The 22,988-nt window shown below is 35.3% G+C and overlaps 1 protein-coding gene across 1 annotated transcript; it reads left to right on the forward strand.

Annotated features, from left to right (window-relative positions):
- Positions 1-7,076: 7,076 nt before the first annotated feature.
- AGTR2 (angiotensin II receptor type 2) lies at positions 7,077-11,358 on the forward strand. Its single transcript, XM_072431010.1, has 2 exons — positions 7,077-7,233; positions 8,555-11,358. The coding sequence occupies exon 2, from the start codon at positions 8,653-8,655 to the stop codon at positions 9,706-9,708; it is 1,056 nt and encodes a 351-aa protein (XP_072287111.1). The 5' UTR covers positions 7,077-7,233; positions 8,555-8,652; the 3' UTR covers positions 9,709-11,358.
- The last annotated feature ends 11,630 nt before the right edge of the window (positions 11,359-22,988 follow it).

Genomic DNA, 22,988 nt, shown 5'->3' on the forward strand with positions numbered 1-22,988 from the left:
ATATTGGTATAGCTTAATTCTGAACTTCAGGTTAGGAAGCACCCCCTGAACTCATAAATTATATTTGGCATATGGCTAGTCACATACAGTAATAAGAATGATCCCTTTTAACTCCCCAATGGCAGTGGGTTGTCCATGATACTTGGGACTTGCAGAAAATGGGCTGCATGGCACTGGGCATCATTCAACCACCTTTCAAGCCTATGTGGCGTGCATTGGTGGAGAATGTGGAGGGAATAGCTTTGGGTGGTTTGCATTTAAAACAGGAGTTTATTAAGAAGTTTCATTTTTAATAACAGTTCTTGTAAAGAAACTTATGGGACTTTAACGGTATATATTAGTCATGATTTCAGATCAATGAATCATACTATGTTAAAGTTTTAACATATGTTTTATTTATAACACCTCAAATTCATAAAAAAACAGTTATAAATTGAAGTTACCCATCCAATTCATATGTGGTCTTTAACAGCATTCTACGCATTTCGTGGAACACATTCTGCTTCATCAGGAATATAGAGTCCTAGCGCACAAAAAATAATTAATTTAAAAATTATCACTAAAGCACACTGAGCAGTATATTTTTTTTACTTTTTAATACATAGTTATATAATAAACGAAAACGAATACTTATACCTGCGATTGTTCAGAATCAATAAACTCACATGGGATGGAGTTGTTGTGTCACAGAATGGTAACTTGGATAGGACCAATTATGCACCAAGGATTACTATATTACTATGATAGTTTAATTTTTAAAAAAATAAAGTCGAGATGGACATTAAACATACTTATTGACCATAGTATGCCTGCTGCAGGGATATTTTAAAGTTTTCATTTATATTTTTTCTACACGATGCTATCGTTTTACCTAAATATTCATAACTCCTGGCATACGTATCTTCTAATTGGCCTTGAATCTGAAAGCTTACAGATCATGCCTCATCCACAAACACTGGAGCATCAGATGTTGGTTGTACTTTTCATTATCGTGTGCCAAGATATTGTCCGCACGTGACTGACGGAAATGATTCTGGCCGAGGAGTTTTCATAACTGAATGAATTTCCTAACTTTGTATAGGTATTGTCAAATTGTCAAATGGAGTTGTACTTCATAGGTAAACTCAACAGACATTGTTGTACTGCATCAATCCAGGGCTGTGATTCTCACCCAGGGTTCTGTAGGACCCGAGGGTTGCTAGAGGTTGCTAGGGGTTTCATGAGCAATTTATGCTTCTCGGGTCCATTTAGGTGACACAAATAATCTTTTTCTGTGACATTCTTCCCATTAGCCAGCAATGTGAGATACATTCTTCCTACTGACCACCACATTAATGTACTGTGAGTTGTGGATATAGTAATTAGAGCAAGGGTTCCATGATAAAAAAGTTATTTCAAAGGTTTCCACCATGTTCAAAGGATTGAGAAACACTTATCCAGCTGTCTATTTTGTTGATAACCTAAATCTGATACAGAAACATCATTGCATATTCCTTACTGCCTCTTGTCTAAAAGGACATTGTCAGTAATAAAAGGTTTTTCCCAACCAAAGAATAGATTGACCTGTTATAGTTGGTGAAGAAGACAGAGAAAAAGTTACATAGCACAAGCTTCATTATATCCAATCTTTTGCTCCTCTTACTAAGCATGTTAGATTGATGTAATCTTCTTCAGCAAAATTTCACAGACTAAGTTATATTGTGGCAAATGCAGTAAACTGTCCGATCTTGGCAAGTGCATTGTGCTTCACAAAAAAGTCCTAAACTGGTGGCGACTGACGTTAGGTAAACCTAATATGCAAGTTCCAGGAAATCGCTTGGTTCACATCCACTCATTTTGTAGAAAATAGTCCCACAACAGTTTAATTCCTCTGCTCCCATGCAACACTGATTAATGTCATTGGAGAGTAACAAGATGTACAATTTCTCCAGCAGTACATTTTTAGGTTTCAAACTTTTTGTACAATTTTTTTGGCATTGGTTAAATCAAGAAATCACAGGAATGATGCCGAAAAATGTATTGTATACAAAGCAGATGAACTCTCCCATTAACACAATATTTTATGATTGTTTTGGCTGTAAGAATAACTGAAGAAACAATCTGCAACCCCCTATAAAAATGATAACTTAACCTTTGTAGGACTAAGTGTGTAAAAATGCAGTTGTACTTTCTCTGTAACTGGTAATAGGTATATAGGCATGGGGTTTGAAGTAACAAAATTACCAGATGCAGAATAGGAATTCTCCCTATTTACATTGGAAACTTCATGTTCAAATTGAGCTCTTTACAAATAATTATTATCACCAACTGAAAAACAGAATCTGAAAATATCATTCTTGGATCATACTGAACATGTTTTGCCTCTGCGGTTATTGCCCTTAAATGGTAGCTTGCTGTAGAGTATAAAATATGCTTTGAGAAACTGTTGGGGGGTTACTATTATTTTTAAAACAACAATACTGAGAAAGCATAGGAAAACTGGTTATTGTAATAAAGTTTACATTATTTTGTGATTTAAGGTGTTAGCTAGCCAGGATTCTATAATGTAATGTAATGTAATTATGATAGTAGGGAAGGCTCCTATGTATCACGATCATGAATGAATCAGCACTTTTTTATACACCTAAAGAAAAAGAACATTTTTTTTGAGGACAGTAGGTTTTTACATTTTGGAAGATCAAATGTCTTGCAAGATTTATAAGGGAGGTCATCTTAAGCTGGCACCATCATCACAGGACAGGTTGATGGTGCCAGCTGATGATGTTTTCTGCATTAAATGCCATTATAACATCACTACTTCAGAGATTTTCACAAGAATTTACATATTCCGCCAAGTCCAAGGACTAACACCTATGCAGACCTCCTGACACCAAGAATGCCATTATGCAACTAGAACCAGGGATCAGAACAATTTTCATACCTCCCAATCTGTTCTATCTCCATCTGCCTTGTCACAATATATGCTGGTTGGATTATTTGTTGTTTGTTTGTCCTATCTATATGGATATGAAAACTGGGGTATTTTCACTAATTAGAACTGAAGAAGTGGCTTGGACAAGCTACTAAACATCCTTATAATTACAAGAAGTTGATTGTGATTACTTACTACTAGGTATAATTGCATAAATAATCAGTTACTGAATTTCACAAGTTTTCAGGTCGCACTATCCTTTTCAGAAAAAAAATTGGTTAGTTTAAAATTTTTCACCAAAATTTGTCTGCTGATCAGGGCTATAGTTACAATTATTACTTTATATAGTGCTGACTTATTACGCAGCACTTTACAACATCCATTGTCATGTCACTAGCTGTCCCTCAAAGGAGCTCACAATCTAATGTTCTTAACATAGTCATATGTCATTACCACAGTCTAAGGTAAGTTTCGTGGGAAACCAAGTAACCTAACTCGTGGGAAACCAAGTAACCTATCGGAAAAAAACGATATACCCAGAGCAAACCCACACAAACACGGGTAGAGCCTGCAAACTCAGATAGTGCCATGGCCGAAACACAGTAATGGCATAGTGTCGGTGTCAAGGACCAGCACCAGGCTTTAGAATTTCCTATTTGTGACATTTTTTGTATTTTGTTTACATCTTCTGGCCACCCAGACATTTGTGGATACATTTAGCAAGAAACCCCAAAAGGGTCTCAAAAAACATGAAAATATATTTTTACAAAAGGCCATCTTCATTAAGATGTTCCAAGGGCAGTGGTCTTAATTATGTATGGAGTAGCCCTAACACCACTAAATTGCCACATAATATTTAGTAAATGTAATACTACAAAAACCAGTGGGAGTGCAGACAGATGGTCAAAGTTTGGGGACCCATTAGATGAGACTGTTTGAGATCAGTGATATTACTGGCCACTTGCACATCCCCTCTTCCTCATTTCTGTTACCTATGGCCCTCTTTTAAAAATAGTGTTACATAAAGATCGATTAACAAAGATAAAAGAAATCAAAACATACAAAAAAAGCGGGACATCACAGAAAAAATCAGTGTAAAGTCAAACAATAAAAGGACTAGAAACCAGGCTTTTCTTCACTGGTCCAAACAAGCAGCTAGCAGAGACTACTGTCTACATGTGCTCTGTATACAGTGCGAGCTGGCCATTGTATTGGTGCATGAGGAATATAGAGTTTTTTGAAGTCCATGTGGCTGTACCCCTGGAACACTACAAGCACAATCATGACAATTTACTACAATCTGCAAAACCTGACCATGCCTTAATCTAATCAGACCTGGGATTAGTACAGCAAAAGCAGAAAGCCTACATAATATGCCACTAATTACTACCTAACCTAAAAGAATGATTACTGAAATGTCCACCGTGAGAGAGCTAAAATGTTTTCAAGAAACCTAATTTTATTGTGTGATAATAGGTCTCAATACCTCTTATTGGCAAAAGTAGAACAATCCCCTCTGAGGAGGTTTACCTTTATTTTCCACCATACTAGGAATAATACAGCAGTGATCAATCAAGCAAAGTCTGGGCTTTAGGTCTCAAATGTTATAAATGGGTTATGGACCCAGTGAAAGGCCAGTTCTAGAGGTCATTGAAGTTACTATAAATCCCATACGGGGAAAGGCATCAGATAAGTATGGTCTGAAAGACTTGTTTTGCCAAATGCAAAAGAAACCTTGTTGATTCAAAAGACACAAAATTAGTGGTATTTCAATCTGTGTGGATTGTTGGATGATTACAGGCAAAGGTGAACCCTACTGGGATAAAACATGTGCTGCTGGAGATACATGTAGTACCATTTCTGCTGGCTCATCACATTAGACAGTCAGATAAAGGTCACAACGTGAAGATGATTGTCTTGGACTGTCTTATGTACACTCCTGACAACTCTCATTGTTTGGTCGCCTTAGGTCCTATTTTTAGTTTAACCAGTCCACTTCTTCATACTGAATAAAACATGATCATACTGGAAAACCTGAATAATGATCATACTGAATAAAGCATCATAAAGGAAACTCAAAAAAAAGGTAATGGTAATACAGTAGAACCCCAGTTATCCGGCACCCACAGGGAATGGCTGATTTCGGATAAGTGTAGTCTTCGGTTAACTGAGGTTACTTAGCCATTCAGCACTAGACTTGTCCCCATTCACCTCTAGTGCTGAATAGCTAAGAAAAGGGAAACCCTGATGATGCTTGAACCGTCATCAGGGTTTCCCTTTTCTCAGCCAATCACGGAGCGGAGCAATAAGCGGAGCTCTACTCTCCTCTCCTGACAGCTCCGCTCTCCTGATTGCTCCTGCAGCCCTAGCTGAGCTGTGCTATGTGTTATTGGATGCAGAACACATGCCACAGCTCCACTAGGGCTGCAGAAGCAATCAGGAGAGCAGAGCTGTCGGGTGCCGGTTATCTGAATTTTCTGGCTATCTAAATTCTGGATACTGAGGGTTGTACTGTATTTCCAAAATCAGGAAGACACTTGCTAAGAGTTTATTGCTTTGTCCTGACCCCAGCTATGCTGCAGCTTGTCTTTCACAGAACATATTTACATCCTGTAGACTGAACTCTGCTAGGCAGTTGTCCAACAAGCCATATCTTTTACGGCTTCTACATTTTTCTTTGTCATTTACAAGCAGATCTAGTATTTTAATAATTAAATGAAAGTAATTTTGTGCAAACATTTTGGTGTACAACAGGGTTTCTAAATTACCAAATGATCAGATTTCCAAAAATAACCCAGGGGCAAGACATGTTATAGTTTATAAGCTTTTAAATAAAATTGACGACTCAATTAAAATATCATATTAAGTGGTCAAGGGTTTATCACATAATACAATATATTCTTAGCTATGGCATCCTTCATTGGGAGACAATACATTTTAGTTACATATCATGCATACCCTGAGGCTGTGCAATTTTTTTCCAACACCAACATCCTTCACAAGTGGAGAGTTCATTTGATGTGGACTTCATAACTAATTCCTTGATGTTCAATATACAGATAACAGTTAAGCAGCTAGAACCAGGTAACAGACTGGCAGGCAAAAAACAAGTACCCAAAGGATGATAAAGGTGTTTTATGGGGTGGAAAAGATAGACCAGTCTTTACCACCGGTAGTGTGAATGAAACTTCATGTTTGGTGAACATTGAACAATAAATATAGAAGCATAAAAAAACACGAAAATATCAAATCAATGAAAATATTGGAACATATTAACCTTTTTGTATTGAAATTTCCTTAGTTATCATTACTAAAAAACAAAAAATTATTCTTGTAACTTACCCACCATTGTGTACACATAATGGCCATTTTTTACAGTTCTCCAAGACTGGAGGAGAAAGAAATTCATGGGAGTTATCCAGCAAATCTTGAACTTAATACTTTTTATTTTTTGGCAAATATCCAGTTTAATATCAATATCATGAATATCCATTGACCATATCCATTTCATGTTTTCAAGTTTCCCCATGATAGTTTATCTTCTCCAATCTCGGGGAGCTTTAATAAATCAGGTAAATAGTCACTAATTTTATATTTTAGCACACAAGTATACATATATATGTATGATAAGTATACATAAGATCCAATATACCAATGAGTGAATACTTGTACCAAAGTAAATTTGTTGCAAGTCTCAGTGATTTAGAAACCTTTAAAAGAATCTAGAATTGTGCCACATCATGTTGTTTAGTTCAGAAACAAGTTTTTTCCAATTCAGGATCAGATAAAAAAAAAGTACACAAATCCTAGACGTTTTGGGGCTAAGCCTTGACCCTTTTTATTTATTATTTTAAATAATTTGGAATTGTGTACGTAGAATTGGTAGCTAAAGTTTAGTTAGCATTATGACTGTGTTTGGAGAAGAACACTCATCTGCAGCTGGTTTTGGCAGCTTTGGTTGGGTTTTAACTGCATTTTGGAATAGAATAGTGTATCAGGGACCTCTATTTTATAATTTACATTCATAACTTCAAGGATTTACATCCTCTGCGTGTTTAAATGTGCATACCAAAGGCTCCCTACATTTCTTGTGTGAGGATTTAGTGTGAGTTAAATGCACAACATTGTACAACGGAGAGCACAAGTTTCTGCCAGAAAGATGTGTGCCAAGATTCTCCGCTCCAATCCCACAGTCATTTATGCTGACATATCCCTAAGGAATAAACAGGGGATATAAGAAAGAAAGCAGACCTTTTAGTCAATTACTGCAGTACAAGGAGAGATAAAGACATGCTGGACCCTGGAGGACATTTTTTATTGTGGTAAGCTGATTTATATTTGTAAAAGAAGCAAAACAATCTTTTCACAATACTTTAATTTTGTTAGTTCAATCCTCCTTTTTGTTTTATGTGTATTATGCATCCCATGTCTGACTAAGATTAAGCAATTATAACGTTTGGAGGTAAGGTGTGTTTTTGCACACTAATAAAGGACTATTTTATGATTGGTTGCTATAGGTGAATGTTTGATTTAATGTAAAGAACAGCATCAAATGCACTAAAATATGAAACTGTCTTAGGTACAAAGTTTTAATAAGAAGAATAAAAATAAAAAACAAAACAAAAAAATAATTCCAAAAGATTAAAATAAAACTCACTTTTTTTTAGAGTTTAAGGATATTAGGCTCTCAGTTTTCACATTTCTTTTTGAATGTTGAACCCTATAATAAAACAATGTATACTCTTACAATAATCAAGCATTGTGCCAGTGTATTACATTTATGTGTATCATTTTCAGAGTTGTGATATATTAATATAAAGGTTTATTAAGTTAGATTTTTAATATCTGCTAAGGTCAAATTAAATGAAATACACATCAGTAGGGCAGATACAAAGTGCAATCTCACAGATCGCATTGTAATAACCCATAGAATGTGAAATCAGTATTTATATGGACTTTGTACAGCGCTACAAATATGATGGTGCTATAAAAATTCTGTGTAATAATAATAATAATTATAGAAATAATAAAATACCATCAATGAGAGACTTTTTCTGCAGGAAAATACACTTTGCATGTATTATTTACCTTCAAAGAGTACACCCTTGTATTATTGATTTGTATTTGTTGATTTTCTCTGTGGCAGTTGTATATATATTTTACATGCATTTTTTTTAAATAATCCACTTGTCCTATTTATTGTTTTGCACATTAATAAATAAATTAGATACATGTTTGTAACCTCAAATATATAATAGAATCCACTGGAAAAGGACAAAAGGATTTATTAGGCTTTTAAACTTGAGCATAATACAGTAATATTAATATCTGTCTTTGCTTTCCTTGTGAATATCTATTTGCAAGCCTTCAAGCTCTCAAGGATGTAGGAAAATGAGATTTGATGCGTTATGAGGCTTAGTGTAATAAACTGTTTTCTTTTTACATTGTCTGCTGTTGGGAACATTGAGTTCTCATGACCTTCTGTATGCCGTGCAGCCATCTGTGATATCATGCAAATGTAACTGGGAAGGAATTATTCTTCACTTTTTTATACTTAATACACAAGAAATGTGTTATATGAATTCAAATATGTCTTTATATGTACCCAACTTATGTACATTCATATTTACTTTTATTTCACAGAACGTTATGAGCTGTTGAGGACCAAAAGCTGGATATAATTAGACATCTACAGATGAATTTTCTTCTTTTTGCCCATTATTAAAAAAAAAATTGACATAATGTCTGAAAATCTGACCAGCGAGCTAAATGCTACATCATCGTGTATCAATAATACCATTGAAGACTATCAGATGGATTTGCTACCAGTGTTTTATTCGTTCATTTGTGTTTTTGGCTTCGTAGGTAATGCTATAGTGATTTCAGTGCTGTGCCTTCAGAGGGATGTGAAATCTGTGGCTAACATTTATATTGTAAACCTTGCCTTAGCTGACCTGCTGTTCCTAGTAACGCTGCCTTTCTGGGCCACATATTATGCATTTGGATTAAATTGGATATTTGGCACAATGATGTGCAAAATTTCAAGTTCCCTTTTAGCTTTGAATTTATTTGCAAGCATCTTTTTCATCACTTGTATGAGCATAGACCGTTATATGGCCATTGTGTATCCGCTACGTTCACAAAGGAGAACACAGAGCCAGGCCATCATTGTGGTATTAATTGTTTGGGCTTTAGCCATCATGGCGACTCTTCCTACATTCCTTTTTCGGAAAACATACTACCTTAAGAACCTTGATGTCTATGCATGCATAATGGATTTTCCAAAAAAGAATTATGCAAAATGGTGTGCCACCATGTCTTTGATGAAGATTACTTTGGGGTTCTGTATGCCAGTAACAGTCATTATCACCTTCTACTTAAAGATTGGATTGCATTTTAAAAAATATAAAGGGCCTGTACTCAACAAGCATAGCAGAGATCGGGTCCTCAAAATTGTCACGGCGATTGTTGTCTGTTTCATAGTTTGTTGGTTCCCGTTCCATTTATTGACCTTCCTGGATGTCCTATCAAGACTGGAGGTTATTAAGGACTGCAATACAGTATCCCTCCTTGAAGCAGCTTTGCCAATAAGTATCTGCCTTGCCTTTTCAAATAGTTGTATAAAGCCTTTATTGTATTGCTTTGTTGGGAACCAGTTTCGAGAGAAATTTAGACTTGTGCTCAACAGTATTAAACGTCTGCAAAGCACGAGCAGCGAACACAACTCTTTCAAAAAGGAAAGTGAAGTAAGAGAGATGGAACCAAATAGACCAATGGACAATATGTCATCTGCATGACCATCAAATGATAGTAGTCTTTATTTTATTTACTGTGAAATCTTGGCATGTAAGCTGGTACATTGTGCCATAATTCTGACATAATTCTTGGAAAAATGTACAATCATGCCAAAAAGGCAAACTAATGATTCACAGGGAAGTGGAGTTTAATTGGAGCATCTTTATAGACTGAAAGTCTTGTCTGTAGCTGCAATGCACCAATTTGACCTTCCCATTCCAAGCATTTGGCATTAGGCATTCCAGCATAATCAATGCATAGAATGCATAAGGAAGCCTATGACCATTCATGCTTACAGTAGACTGACGCATAGCCAAGATGGGTTAACCCAATTTCATTTTGAAACAGAACAAAATAGATTTCCTTTTTGCTAAACTTGTGTTTTACATTTTAGATGAGGCAGGGAAAAGTCGGAAACCTGTTTAGGTTTATTTGCTGTCTGATGGCTGATTTGGGAAATGTCACCTGAAAAAGAGAGCCTTTAACATTGACTCAAACAATTATAAAATGATGTGGCTTTAGCCTTCCACATTTACTGAAAAGGTGATTTTTACCTATTGTACCAGTTTTGGAGATTTGCCCTCACTTTCTGTCCTGTTAATAGGAAGTAAGAGAAAACCTCTATAGACAGCAATACAAATTCCTTCCTTACTTAATAAAAAGTACAAAGTGTATGTATAGCTAAAACTAAAAAAAACTTAGTTTTGAACAGTGTAGGGAATATTTAACACCCCTGGTGGCTTATTTACTACTTCCAATGAAGTGTGAGACATTTCCTTTTTTATAGATAGTTGTCCCCAGACCATCTACAAAACAATTTTAAAATAATATAAAAAAAGCATATATGCTCATATTGTGCAGATGGTGATGCATTGGATTGGTTTAGGGTAGCATTTGTATATCAAAGCATCCCCCATATGACTGTACTTTTTATTGGGGTTCTGTGATACCAAAGTTGATGCCATTTAGCATCTAAAATATTAGAAAGGTTTATGCAATTGTCAAGCTTTCTTGGTAATTGTCAATGTGAGTATAAAAGAGTGACCAGATGATTACTCACTTTTGTGAAACATAACATTAATATATTCAATAAAACAAGAAATAAATTCTGAGCTTCGATAACTTGGCACAGTTGAGATGATAAGTTGTAGGTTTGCTACTCATTTCATACAGTAGTCAAAACAAACCAGCCTCATATCCTCTAAATTAGACCCAGACTCTGGGCCGGATACCCAGTGGTGGTGGGTAGTTTATTACACTCATTGAATGTAAAATGTGTTGAATGTGTTAAGTTTAGTAAACGTCTTAAATGTCATTTGTTCTTATAAAGTTTTGAAACTTTTTCACAAATATTTGGATTTCTGTTTATATCTCCTCTGTATAAGGTTAATAATTGTCCTTGTCCTTAATTGTACTTGTCCTTTATGTGGATGACAACAATGTAAAGTGTATTTTATGTGAACAGTATCTTCTAGTTATGATCACTGTTCCCTCTAAAATGAAAACCATTTATCTAGGTGCTCATCTACAATCTGCTTGTGAAATAAACAAACATATTTACTAGGTAACAAAGATTTTGTGACATTGTGAAATATAATAAAACAATTATTATATTATAAATGTATCTTAATACAGTTTTATGTATAAAAACATCTCATTAGATATGAAACATTTTCATATGGAAACAGAGGTTTTGCTTAACATTCAATTTGGAACAAGCCTATATTAGAAAAAGGCCTGATTTTTTTTTATTTTACTGCATGATAGAAAAATAAAAAGACCACAATAAGCTATGCAGAAGAGAAGTCTTTTGGATTTTGTTTATCCTGGAGTGTGACAAAACTTTCACTTTGGTGTAACCTGGATGGTTGTCAGTAGTAGTATAGTAGGGTAAGTAGTCTTGTTTCTTCTTATTGTTTTTTCTAATTGTTTTACTTTGCCAGAGAATGCAATATAAACCAAATGAATTGCTGCATTCATTTGGTTTCACATTGCATTCTCTGGAACAATTCTCTGGCTTACCTGTCAGAATAAATTTCGTGGCGACCACGCATAGGGTGCTGTTCAATAGACACGAGTGATGCCCCTACTACAATTCCTGGCATTACTTGCGTCTATAAAATGCAGGGCCACGCAAGAGCAAAGAGGCCACTGGTCTATAGACGCAAATGATGCCGGGTATTCTAGTAGTGGTATTACTCGCGTCTATAGAACAGCAGCTAAATATGAACTTTAGCTAGCCCGCAGTCACGATGGATTGCAGTAGCGGTGGGCCAGCTGCAATTCATATTAGGAGTCATATTAGGAATCTTATTTTGGCTGTAATAAAGTGCAGAAAATGAACATGGCAAAATCAAAAACCCATTCATTAATATCTAGTTACTTATCTAAAGTAACTAATTACCAGTGTTTGCTACTCTTGGAGGTTCTCAGAAGGAAATATAATACTATACACAGCATGTAAAGAAGCATGTTTTGGACAATATCCTGCCCTTGTGTGTTGTAGGCCAATAGGCTAGCCAATATATTCTATGCCACAATGGTTCTTTTTTTGCTTTTACCCACTGTAATACTGAAAACCTTTAAACCTAATTTAGTAACCCGTCAGCACTGCACTTTGCAGTTCTACTAATACTATTGAAGCTTGTAACTAACACCACATTTCTGCAGCCTCTCTTCTCCTAGACAATATAATTTTCAGCTTTAAGAGCTGGTCATTGAATGATAAAAATGCATGCAGAAACTGTGACATTTCAGCTATGTGTTAGGTACAAACAATAAAAAAACACTTATATATACCAGTAAAGGCAACAAATACCAATTGGCAAAATGTATGCTATATCAACCATATGACCAAAAGGTTTTGGAAATCTGACTATTACAGATATTTGATTTCAGATATTTCTAGTGAAGAGTAATAGGCTGAACTCTGGCAAAGAAGGAAAGACTATAATTAAATGCAAGATGGATGCCTACGTATTATTTTACTTTATTAGGCAGCTATTCAAATGGCTGTTCTTGATCACAAAGGAAAACCTATTGGAACAATCCATTCTCGGTAACCCATAGTTTAGGATGGGAAAATCCTTAGATGGGCGCCAGTGATATGCTCTCAAAATTACGTTTTTTTGTGCTGTATAGGTAAAAGAAAACTTTCTGTTTCCCTTATGTTATCCTCTTTCTTGAGAGCAGTATCTTTACTAAGTCTCCATTAGCTTAATATTCACACAGATCTTAAATAACAAGATATTTATTAACAGGGAAAAGAATGACCAAATAATCAACAATTATTCATAATAAGCTAAATAATGATCACATAGACAAAGTAAAATTATACATTACGCAAAGAGTCCCTCCTCTGTATCCTGCACTTTGGCTGAGTTCCAAGAAGATTGAAGAGAGAAAAGAGAGGGTAAGAGAGGCAATAAGAGATATCAGAGAGAGATTTGAGTAATAGATAGAAGATAGAAGTCATAATAGAACTTACTGCTAGTAATACTGGAGATACAAAATACCAGCAAATTCTCCACCATAGCCAGAATATCCAGTGTTTCTTCCCAAGCATCATCTCTATATCCAGGACCACTCTATTGCCACCTGTTAGATAGAACAGCAACTACATATATCACCAATACTAAATGTGTAGGATGCAAAAATGTAGCTAATAATAAAATATAATAATAATTTATAGTATATTTTAATAAGTATACATTCTGGGTAATATTTATTCCTTTATCTAAAAGTGAATTCTAATGTAACTTTTTACATGTTTGCTGTTTCGTAATGTTATTAGTTCATGAACAGATAAGCGGTTTTCCATATTTTGGCTTACTGTTCATAAGGAGATTTATTAAAGCTCTCCAGGGCTGGAGAGATTACACTATCATCAGTGAAGCAGGGTGATCCAGCAACCTTGGAATGGGGTTCTTCAAAGTAATTTGCTATTTACTTTTTAAAGGTTTGGAATCTTTGACCAAATCCATTCCAAGTTTGCTGGATCGCCCAGCTATACTGATGAAAGTGTATCCTCTCTAGCTTTAGAGAGCTTTAATAAAACGGGTTTATTAGGTACGTTAGGTTGAGCGTCAGCAGTCTTTAGTTAGTCCAAAGACACTGATAAATGCACATTGTGATAAAGGAATGGTAACATAATGACCCCCTTGAACCAAGAACAAGGCAGAGTATGCATACCACTGAGCACATGAATTGTTGTCCTATATACTATTTTGTTTAAACACTATAACCAAAGACCGACTTCAAACACGAACATACATAAGCTTGAACCAACACTTCTTGCAGAGCAAGCTAAGGAGTTATTTACACATTTAAAACTGAGGTTTTCAAGATGTTTTTGATACAGTATGCAGAAAACAACAATCTTGAGAATAACAGCTCTATGAATGGATCCTAGTATGCTGTTATTGCAGTTTGCGCTTAGGCATAGTGCACAATGTTACTAAATGAGAATATTTTGAAGTAATTACCGTATATCCAGATCATAGCAACCAGCTCCAGAACGGCAGTAAATAGCAGAGCCCATCCACCGCAAAATGAGTCAATGAGGATTACCCAATATATTCCTGCCTGTAGAAATAATTAGTTAAATAACTGGCTACTATTTCCACTACACCACACAGTGCATTGCCTTTAAATCTCTCCACAGCTCTTACCTTACCTGACCTGATACACAAATACAACCCTAGCCCACCTACCTGCTAATCCAATTACCTATTAATAACTTGCTCACTCCAAACCTTGTCACTTTCATGACTTAAAGACTTCTCTACGCTGCCCCACTCTCTGGAACTCTCTTTCTTGACCTTTTAGGCAAGTGCTTCATTTCTGCACATTTAATGGTCCTTACAAGCTACCCTTTTAAATTATCCTACCAGTCTTTTCCATCCTGAACCTTCACTACTTATCCACCATTCCCTATCACCTTCTTATTGTATACTACTCTGCCCACCTCTTGGATTGTAAGCCTTTTAAACAGGATCCCCTCCAACGTATTTATTAATAATGTTTATTAAAATAATAATAGTAGTAATAATACAGCTTTTGGACATTTTTGTAAGAAGTCTGAAATGAATCTAGTCAACAGTGAGATTTGTAATAGCTAATTGAAGATAAAGCTTATGTTCCCTCTCATCTTTCAGTCTGACTTGTCTTTGGTAGATTATATAGAATCTATCTCATCTAATGATATAGAAACTATCCAATGGAGTTGTTTTGTTAGACATTCAAAAGCTGAAAGGCCCATGTTTGAGATTTCAGATTGATAGATCTATTGACGTTATTATCATAGTAGCTCTGCATATTGTTTTGGGTTTTTCATTTGTATTAATATTATTATATGTAAAAGTATAAAAAGAAAAACTCAAAAACTCCAAGGTGGGAACTAAAGTAGCTTTATGGTAAGGACATCTCACTTTTGGAAACCACAAAATATTTAAGTAAACAAATAGAGATTCTGCTCACCGAAATAAAATATGTATATTTATTTGTATGCAATGAGCCTTTTATTAACTAAAATAGAAGTGCTGCTGAACCCTACACAATATTATCAAAGTGCAGCTCAAACCACCCAAGATATGCCAAGCCACACCTATGAGACCATACTAAGAAAACATTAATTAGGAATGTATAGAATCATATTATTTCAGGAAAATAAAAAATATACAATGCAAAGTGTTGGTAATTTACTTGAACTAACCAATAATCAACCAATAGAAATACCAGAAAAATATTTCACATATATATATTTGGCATGCAGCAACAGTTAGGAGAAAAGTTACCTGTGTGACACAAGGTAGTCCTAATAAAAATAAAGCAGCGCATATTGCAGCTGTTAAGGGAATCCTCATTTTTTTCATTACTTTTGGGAAAGCATCTTGTATTGTTGTGGTAAGAGTTTCTATGATAATTTAAGAAACAAAATAATGTAGGTTAAACATGCAAGAACATAAAAAATATGCCAATAATAACCATTTTTTAATTATTAATAAGATGCATTTTATGTATTCAGAATACCAGCCGTACACCTTCCTAAATTAAAGGGTTGCAAGGGAATTTAGGAATGTCATATTCATCCAAATTTTTTTAAGGAAATATTAAAATGGTTACTTTGATTTTATAGTTATTTTCTGTGTCCCCATCTGAAAGACTGACTTACTGAATGTGAAATTACCAGACGAAATTTCACAATATGTACACCAATAGGTACCACTGTTCTAATAACCTTTCGTAAAGGTGAAATATATCCTAAACTATACTTCCCAAGACAAAAAACTAAGGCCCCAAACCTTTTCTGCTCTATCTAATATCAATAAGGTAAAAAATGGATTACCTAAAGATATCTGCACAACACAACAGGCCCCAGGTAAGGAGTCTTTCTGGTATTTAGAAATCAGACACTGGATCAATTCCTTAATTCACAAGACCTCACGGTCAAATTGACATTTTTGAATATATATGCCCCTGCTCTCCTTTTATACCCCAAAATAATTAGTATAATATAAACAATATTAACACTCTCTATGTGGTAGAGACCTGAGGAGCTCCAAATCAGATGAGGAATGGTTGACTAACTAGACCAGAATGTCCAGATATTCTACAAATGTAATCTGCCTTCATGGTTATGATGGTATATGGTCCCATCCCGACTGAAGCATCTGTCTCAAAAGGTGTTTCAGGGGATGTCAAGAAATGGGAACTGAACTACATGTGTGGTGGACCTGCCCATCTGTTTTTAGATTTTGGTGTAGGGTGTTTACATTACTTGGATATTTATTACAAAAACATGTGCCCAGAGATCCTTGGGTGGCCCTGCTACAATTGCTACAAGGTGTTATTACGGGGTTGACAATACATTCCTTTTTGACCAGTGTTTTGAATGATACCCAAGAAAAATGTTTTAAAATATGGGAACCCTAAGAAGTGTACTCATTGCCTAATATACCCCCAATATGAAGATACACTATGATATAAAAGGTATGTCCTAAGCTATTCGTATTACACTACTCTTTTTCTGAATAAACATCTAAAGGATACAGCAGGTTATTTCCGTTATCTTTCTCTACTTTCCTGTTTGCTTTTTTCTATTGAACCCTATTGTGAAGTCTACCAGTTATCTAATATACCCACCAAGACTACAGGTCCTTCTCTAAATGCCAAATGCAACCCAAGTCAGGATTGTTGAATATGTATATGATTTGATGTATTTATCCAATAAATGTACTGGTCGCCATTGACCAGTACTGGCCGCCATTGACGCCATTTATTATTGAACTGTATGTTGTTTGTAAAATTCCTGGTTGCTTCTCCCCATTTTCTTGTAATATGTTCTATTAAAAAATCCTGATAAAAATCTATTGAAAACAAAAATGGATTACTTCAAAACTGACTTCAATAAAATGTTATTCTCCATTTTTTAATTAGGTCTGTTCACATGAAGAATTTGAAGTGATTAGTATAAATAGCAAATTCTTCAGGATTACTGTAAAAGCTGTACAAAATACAAGGTCTGCTTGTGGTCTACCACTGCTTAGTGTACCCTCTCTTCCCTCCGAGTCAAATATTAAAAAAAAATATATAGAGCTATCTTACATGACACTCGCCTAGATGCAGGTGACATCACTGGACATGCCTTTGGGTTCCTGCAAGGTTTGGAGTACTCAGCATTACCGTGATCCAGACCAGTAATGATACTTTTATGCAAAGGAAGTTACCTGAATCTAGAATGTAAAGTATGTATATTTTTATCTGATACCTAATTGTTGCTCTCCTTACCCTAGATTATTCTAATTCCGGAGTTGGGTGGTTAGCTACTTAGTAAGTTTACCCTGGATTGTCATGCAAGGTCTGCTTTATGTTTCCTAGCTCAGCCAGTACCAGTTTCCTGCATACCAAAGAAAGTAGGGGAAGTTACTATATTTGCATGTACTTACACATATAAAGGTCGGGCCAAAGGAATAATGGCATTGAAGTAAACTCTGCATTTACATAATAGTAGCACTGAATATCTATGTAACTCACCAATTAGTGCAAATTGAGAGTCAAGTCCCAATGCCAGAAGCATAAAGAAGAACAAAATAGACCAGAGCGGGGATATTGGCAGCTTGGCCAATGCATCCGGGTAAGCAATAAATGCCAGTCCAAATCCTACAAGATAAATATTATTATAAGGATATATTTTGCCATAGGATAAAGCGGATTATTGCAGCATATTATGTGTTTGTAGACATAATTGAAAATTAAAATATTGTAGCTGATAAATGGCGACAAGGGATATCAACTTGCTCCTCTGATCTGAAATATGCACAAAGGATAAGAGTTCAGACCTAACTGGTTGTAATTTTGTTTCACATTATTGACTTGCATGGTAATGGAGTCAGGTTAAGAATGGGAAATTTATTTTAATATCTTGGATTACATCAAACAGACAGAACTAATTTTTAGGCCATAGACTCATAAAAGCAAGTTTGTGTGTGTGTAAGTTGACGTGTTATGACAGAAATAAAGGAGTTTCCATTGCTGACTTGGTTTTTAAAGTATGACATATGGAAGCAAATTATCCATTCATATGTATTACTTTAAATATATTTGTATAAAGGTAATCCTGATAAAATGTCAAGTGGGATAGATTTAGGTAGACAAATTATATTCCCATTGGAGCCATGAATACAGTTATTTAAAACAATTTTCTTAATAAAATGGATTGGGCTGCAGCGTGCATGCGCAGTAAGTAATGGATATTTTGAAGGAACAGGGCCACACAATGAAGATCTCTCCTCACCACCACTATACCTATTTTTTCAAAGTCATCATTTACCATTTAATTTTTCAAAGTTTATCATTTACAAAATGTAAAACCTGTAAGGATTTAGTAAGGGAGATTTAGGACATTAAAAATATTTAAATTGTTGTTGAAAGGTCTGCTTTAAATAAAGAAGAACTTATTATTATTCAATAGGCTTATAGGTGATCCATAGTTCCTCAGGGGTTGTGGGAATTGAAATACTTAAAGGTAACAGTACATTTTACTGCTATGTAGATGTTCTATTGCATGAATCAACACAAAGGTGTATTACCTTCATCCACAACATCAGGAACCTTCTTGCCCGACACTAGGGCCATATGACCAAGAATGGAGAAAATAGCTAAACCTGCAAGAATGCTGGTTAGGCAATTTATAACAGAAACAACTATGGAGTCCCAATAACAGTTATTCTGAAATTTGTTATACGATGAAAGAGCAATCAGCCCTCCCCAAGCTGTGCTAAGGGAATAAAATAATTGGGTAGCAGCATCTTTCCATACCTAGAAAGGAAAAAAAAATGTTTTAGATACCTAAACAGTATTTGAAATTTTTTAAGTAATTGACATTTAACTCTGTATCCAAAACATAGCTAAACAAGTCAGGGCTTTACATACAAGTAATTATATTTAGTTTGTAGCTATGACAGATCAGATAATATTCAATTCAAGTTTGGAGTTTTATTCTTGGAGCTGTGCTGTCATCAGTATGACAGCTAGGAATTTAACATGCAGCAACAACAACATTGACATTTATTTCAAGGAGTCTTTAAGGAAAAACTATTCTATCCGTCCATAGATATACCTTATACTTTTCTAAATCAGCAGATTTTTATCACTAATTCATCCCTAAAATGATATGACTGAAACAAAATACAGATATCAGGTGAAGAATGTCACAGTACAAGCCTGGCAAAACATAAAACATAATAAAATATCTAGTGAATGTTAGAAATTCGTATTAAACTTTTTATTACATTATCTCAAAGTATGTGCTGCAATTACAATAGTTTATTTTAGTCCATGGTTAGACTTTTTCTTTTTGAAGTTTTGGCTAATATAGAGTTAAGCTACGTACACACGGCAGATTTTTATCGCCCGATAATCGGCATCGGCCAATTATTGGGCGAAAATCTTCCGTGTGTACAGTCGGTATCGTCCATCGTCCGGACGACCGACCTGCCGGATCCACGGACGATGGACGACAGCCGATCGCTAGGGCGCAGCAGGGTGCCGCTCCGTCGCTCTCCCCCTCCCCTCTCCATAGAGCATGAACGGTGCTGTATGTACAGCATCGTTCATGCATCTTGCAGCCCCTTGTCGTTGGAAAGGATCGTGAAAGATCCTTTCCAACGACAAAAATTGCAAGTGTGTACGCAGCTTAAGGCTAAACCTAAACCTGCACTTGAGAAGCAACAAAAAGTGAGATAAAACATCTACAAAGTGATTTGAATGTGAAGTTTGATAAGTGTCCTTACTAGAAATGTTTAACTTCTCTGCAGTTCTGTGGACAACTGTAAAAGTTCAGATTTCTCATCACCTTCTGTCTTTGGGACACTTTTATTCTTAGTAAAGCACTGAATGCTTGCATTACATTATTGAAATCAAGACTATTTTGTAACTAAGCAAGAGCAGTAATCACATGATAAAATAACTTTACATTTTTTCACCCACACTCTGACAGGTAGGGGTATAATCAGGACTCTGCAGGCAGTTGGCTCGTGCCTATAGGCAGAAGCAGCTTTTCCATTTATACAATACTTACTATATTATTGTTCTTCAATAACACTAGAAATGTGATATACATAGTCCTACATTTCTATCTGTCTCGGTAGAAATTGTATAAAGGTTTCCAGAACTTCAATAAATTTAGTTTATCCAAATGTGTTTCCTAAATGCTAATATGTTCTACATTGTATAATATAGATCAAAGTGTGGGTCCCATACCATTTTTTGCTATGGCTGAAGTTTTGCCTAGTTTAGTGGATTTCCTATGGGTTCCTTAGTTTACTAAAAAGCAAAATAAAAACTGGTTTTCTCCAAAATGTAGCCCTAGTGTGTGCATGTGTATAGTAGGGCCATTCGATTGGAAGCTCTATGATGGGACAGGGAATAATGTGAATGGTTCTTTGCACTCTGTAAAGCACTGTGAACTCTATGAATACTAGAAAGACAGTCGGAATACTTACATCTCCATTACTGAGCTTTGAAATATCAGACTGTTGTCCAATAAAGTATTCAATACCATCTTTTGCTCCCTCCAATGTGGCTCCTCTAACAAGAAGTATAATGAGGACCACATATGGGAACAAGGCTGTGAAATACACCACCTGAAAGAGACAATACAGGGTCATCCATGTATAAGTACATATTTATCTAGCATCAGATTGCAAAGTACTACTGGAAATCTGTTATTATTCAAAGTAAATCTGACACTAACAGGTTATCCTATCTGAACATCATTAAAACAGAGCTATTAGCGGCTAGTAATTAAATTGCCTCTTTTGGTCTGGTTGGTATAACACTGAAAGCATTTTGGTCATAGTTCCAAAACACCTGTTAAATTCTTTGATATGACTTTGCTCTGTGCCTTTACTGTCTTTTCCCAATTACATTGTTTCCACACCAGGACTACACCCCCCTGCCCATCTACACCCTGCTTCCCTATGCTATATACATTAAACGATAGCGGGGCACCCAAAGTCATATCTTGTTTATGCTGTCCTCATACAGAATTTCCAAATGAATGATATGTGATAAGCTACATATTTGGTTTTGGGTTTAGATATGTTCAGCACTGAAAAATATGCATTAAAGCTAAAAAAAGGAAAAATCCTAAAGAATAATCCTAACTTATTTAGATGCTCCACTATTCTAGTGGACTAACAGTGAACAATTGTGATATTAACAAGTATGGTGGATTGGTGGAATACAGCTAAGATTTGGTGAAACCAAAATATTGCATTGTTGACATTCTTCTTTTCTTTAGATACCATGGCTTGCCATTTGAGTAAATCAATACAAAGTGGTAAAAAATGCGGTTTGCATAGGTTCACACATTTAAAAGAGAGTTTTTCACTGAGAAAATGTATCTCCTTCTAATATGGGTGGTGGGGGCACAACTTCTGGGGATGTTATTTTTAGTGTTCAGCAAATGAGAATGTTTGCTTTTGGTATGGGTTATTTGACATTGGGTTTTATCACACTGTATACCTAATATTTCTGAAAAAGTATAATTACTGACTCTTTACCCTAGCATAACTCCGAACTCCTAAAATAGACTTAGTCCCAAAACTCAACCCAACCCAACCCATAAACGTATTATTATTGGTAAACAGGATTATTAAACAGGATCATTAAACTTGACTTCTGGCCACAGTCAAACTCCTTCCTTAACACGAACCTTAATTTACATTGGCATTATAAACATCTGCTTTAGCAAGCGTCCTTCTACAACAAATAGTTGCCTGTGTGAATTCAAACTAACTACCTGTCTGCATGCCTCAAGTAATGTCAGAATATCCTATCGCATTTTTGTTCCCGGTCAGTGACTAAAGCCAAAAAAATCAATAGTAAAAAAAAAAAGCATGATAACCCATCAAGTGGCAATAACAGCTCATATAGCTCTTCAGTAGCTCGTTATCCTTACACTATGCAAAATTTTGGATCAATTAAGCAGAATCTCAATTTAAAATTGATCATGCATGGCTTTTTTGCTTGGCAGTCATCGTGCTAGCATGGAAAATATTATCATGGCAAAAAGCAATGTGGTAAAAGCTTTGTTGGCTATTTGCTGTTTTTGAAAAAAGTGGTAAACAATGAATATTAAAGACATTATGAAGTCATACTAAAGAATAAAGGGACATCGATACTACAATGGAAATAAATGTTTTTGACCTGGATCTACCAGAGCTACAAAAAAACATATTCTGTGGCTGTACAAAAATAATAAAACTTAGGATGCAAATTACATTGTAAACAGTGTCCTGATTTTATTTAATTACATCTATTGTGCAAGCATAACCCTCACATTATTTTTACTATGTTCTTGTCTATGATCTGGCACAAAAGGACTTTATGTACCAGTTCTCTGTGCCTGTGTCCCTTGGGTGTATTTTGCCTACTTATGGTATGCCGCCAGTTCTTTCTCTAATGTTTAGTCTATCCTGTTTGCATTACACAATAGTCTTGTTTATACAGCAAATTTTAAGTCCAATTGAACTTTCAATTGATCCTAACTAAACTAACCATAGGTAAATTAAAACAAATGTCTGACAGTTTTTCTGAACAACTTTTTCAAGCTGCCACAGCCTGGCTATATGGGTGCATATGATTTTTGGTGTATTATATTATATTTGTTGAGCATTTTTTATTTTGTTCATCATCTTTTTTAGACAGCACCATTTTCTTTCTAATAAATACCTAATTGCCTCAATATTCAAACTTCATACCCAAAATCACTTTTTGT

Source organism: Pyxicephalus adspersus, chromosome Z, assembly GCF_032062135.1.
Source record: "Pyxicephalus adspersus chromosome Z, UCB_Pads_2.0, whole genome shotgun sequence".
NCBI classification, from domain to species: Eukaryota; Metazoa; Chordata; class Amphibia; order Anura; family Pyxicephalidae; genus Pyxicephalus; species Pyxicephalus adspersus.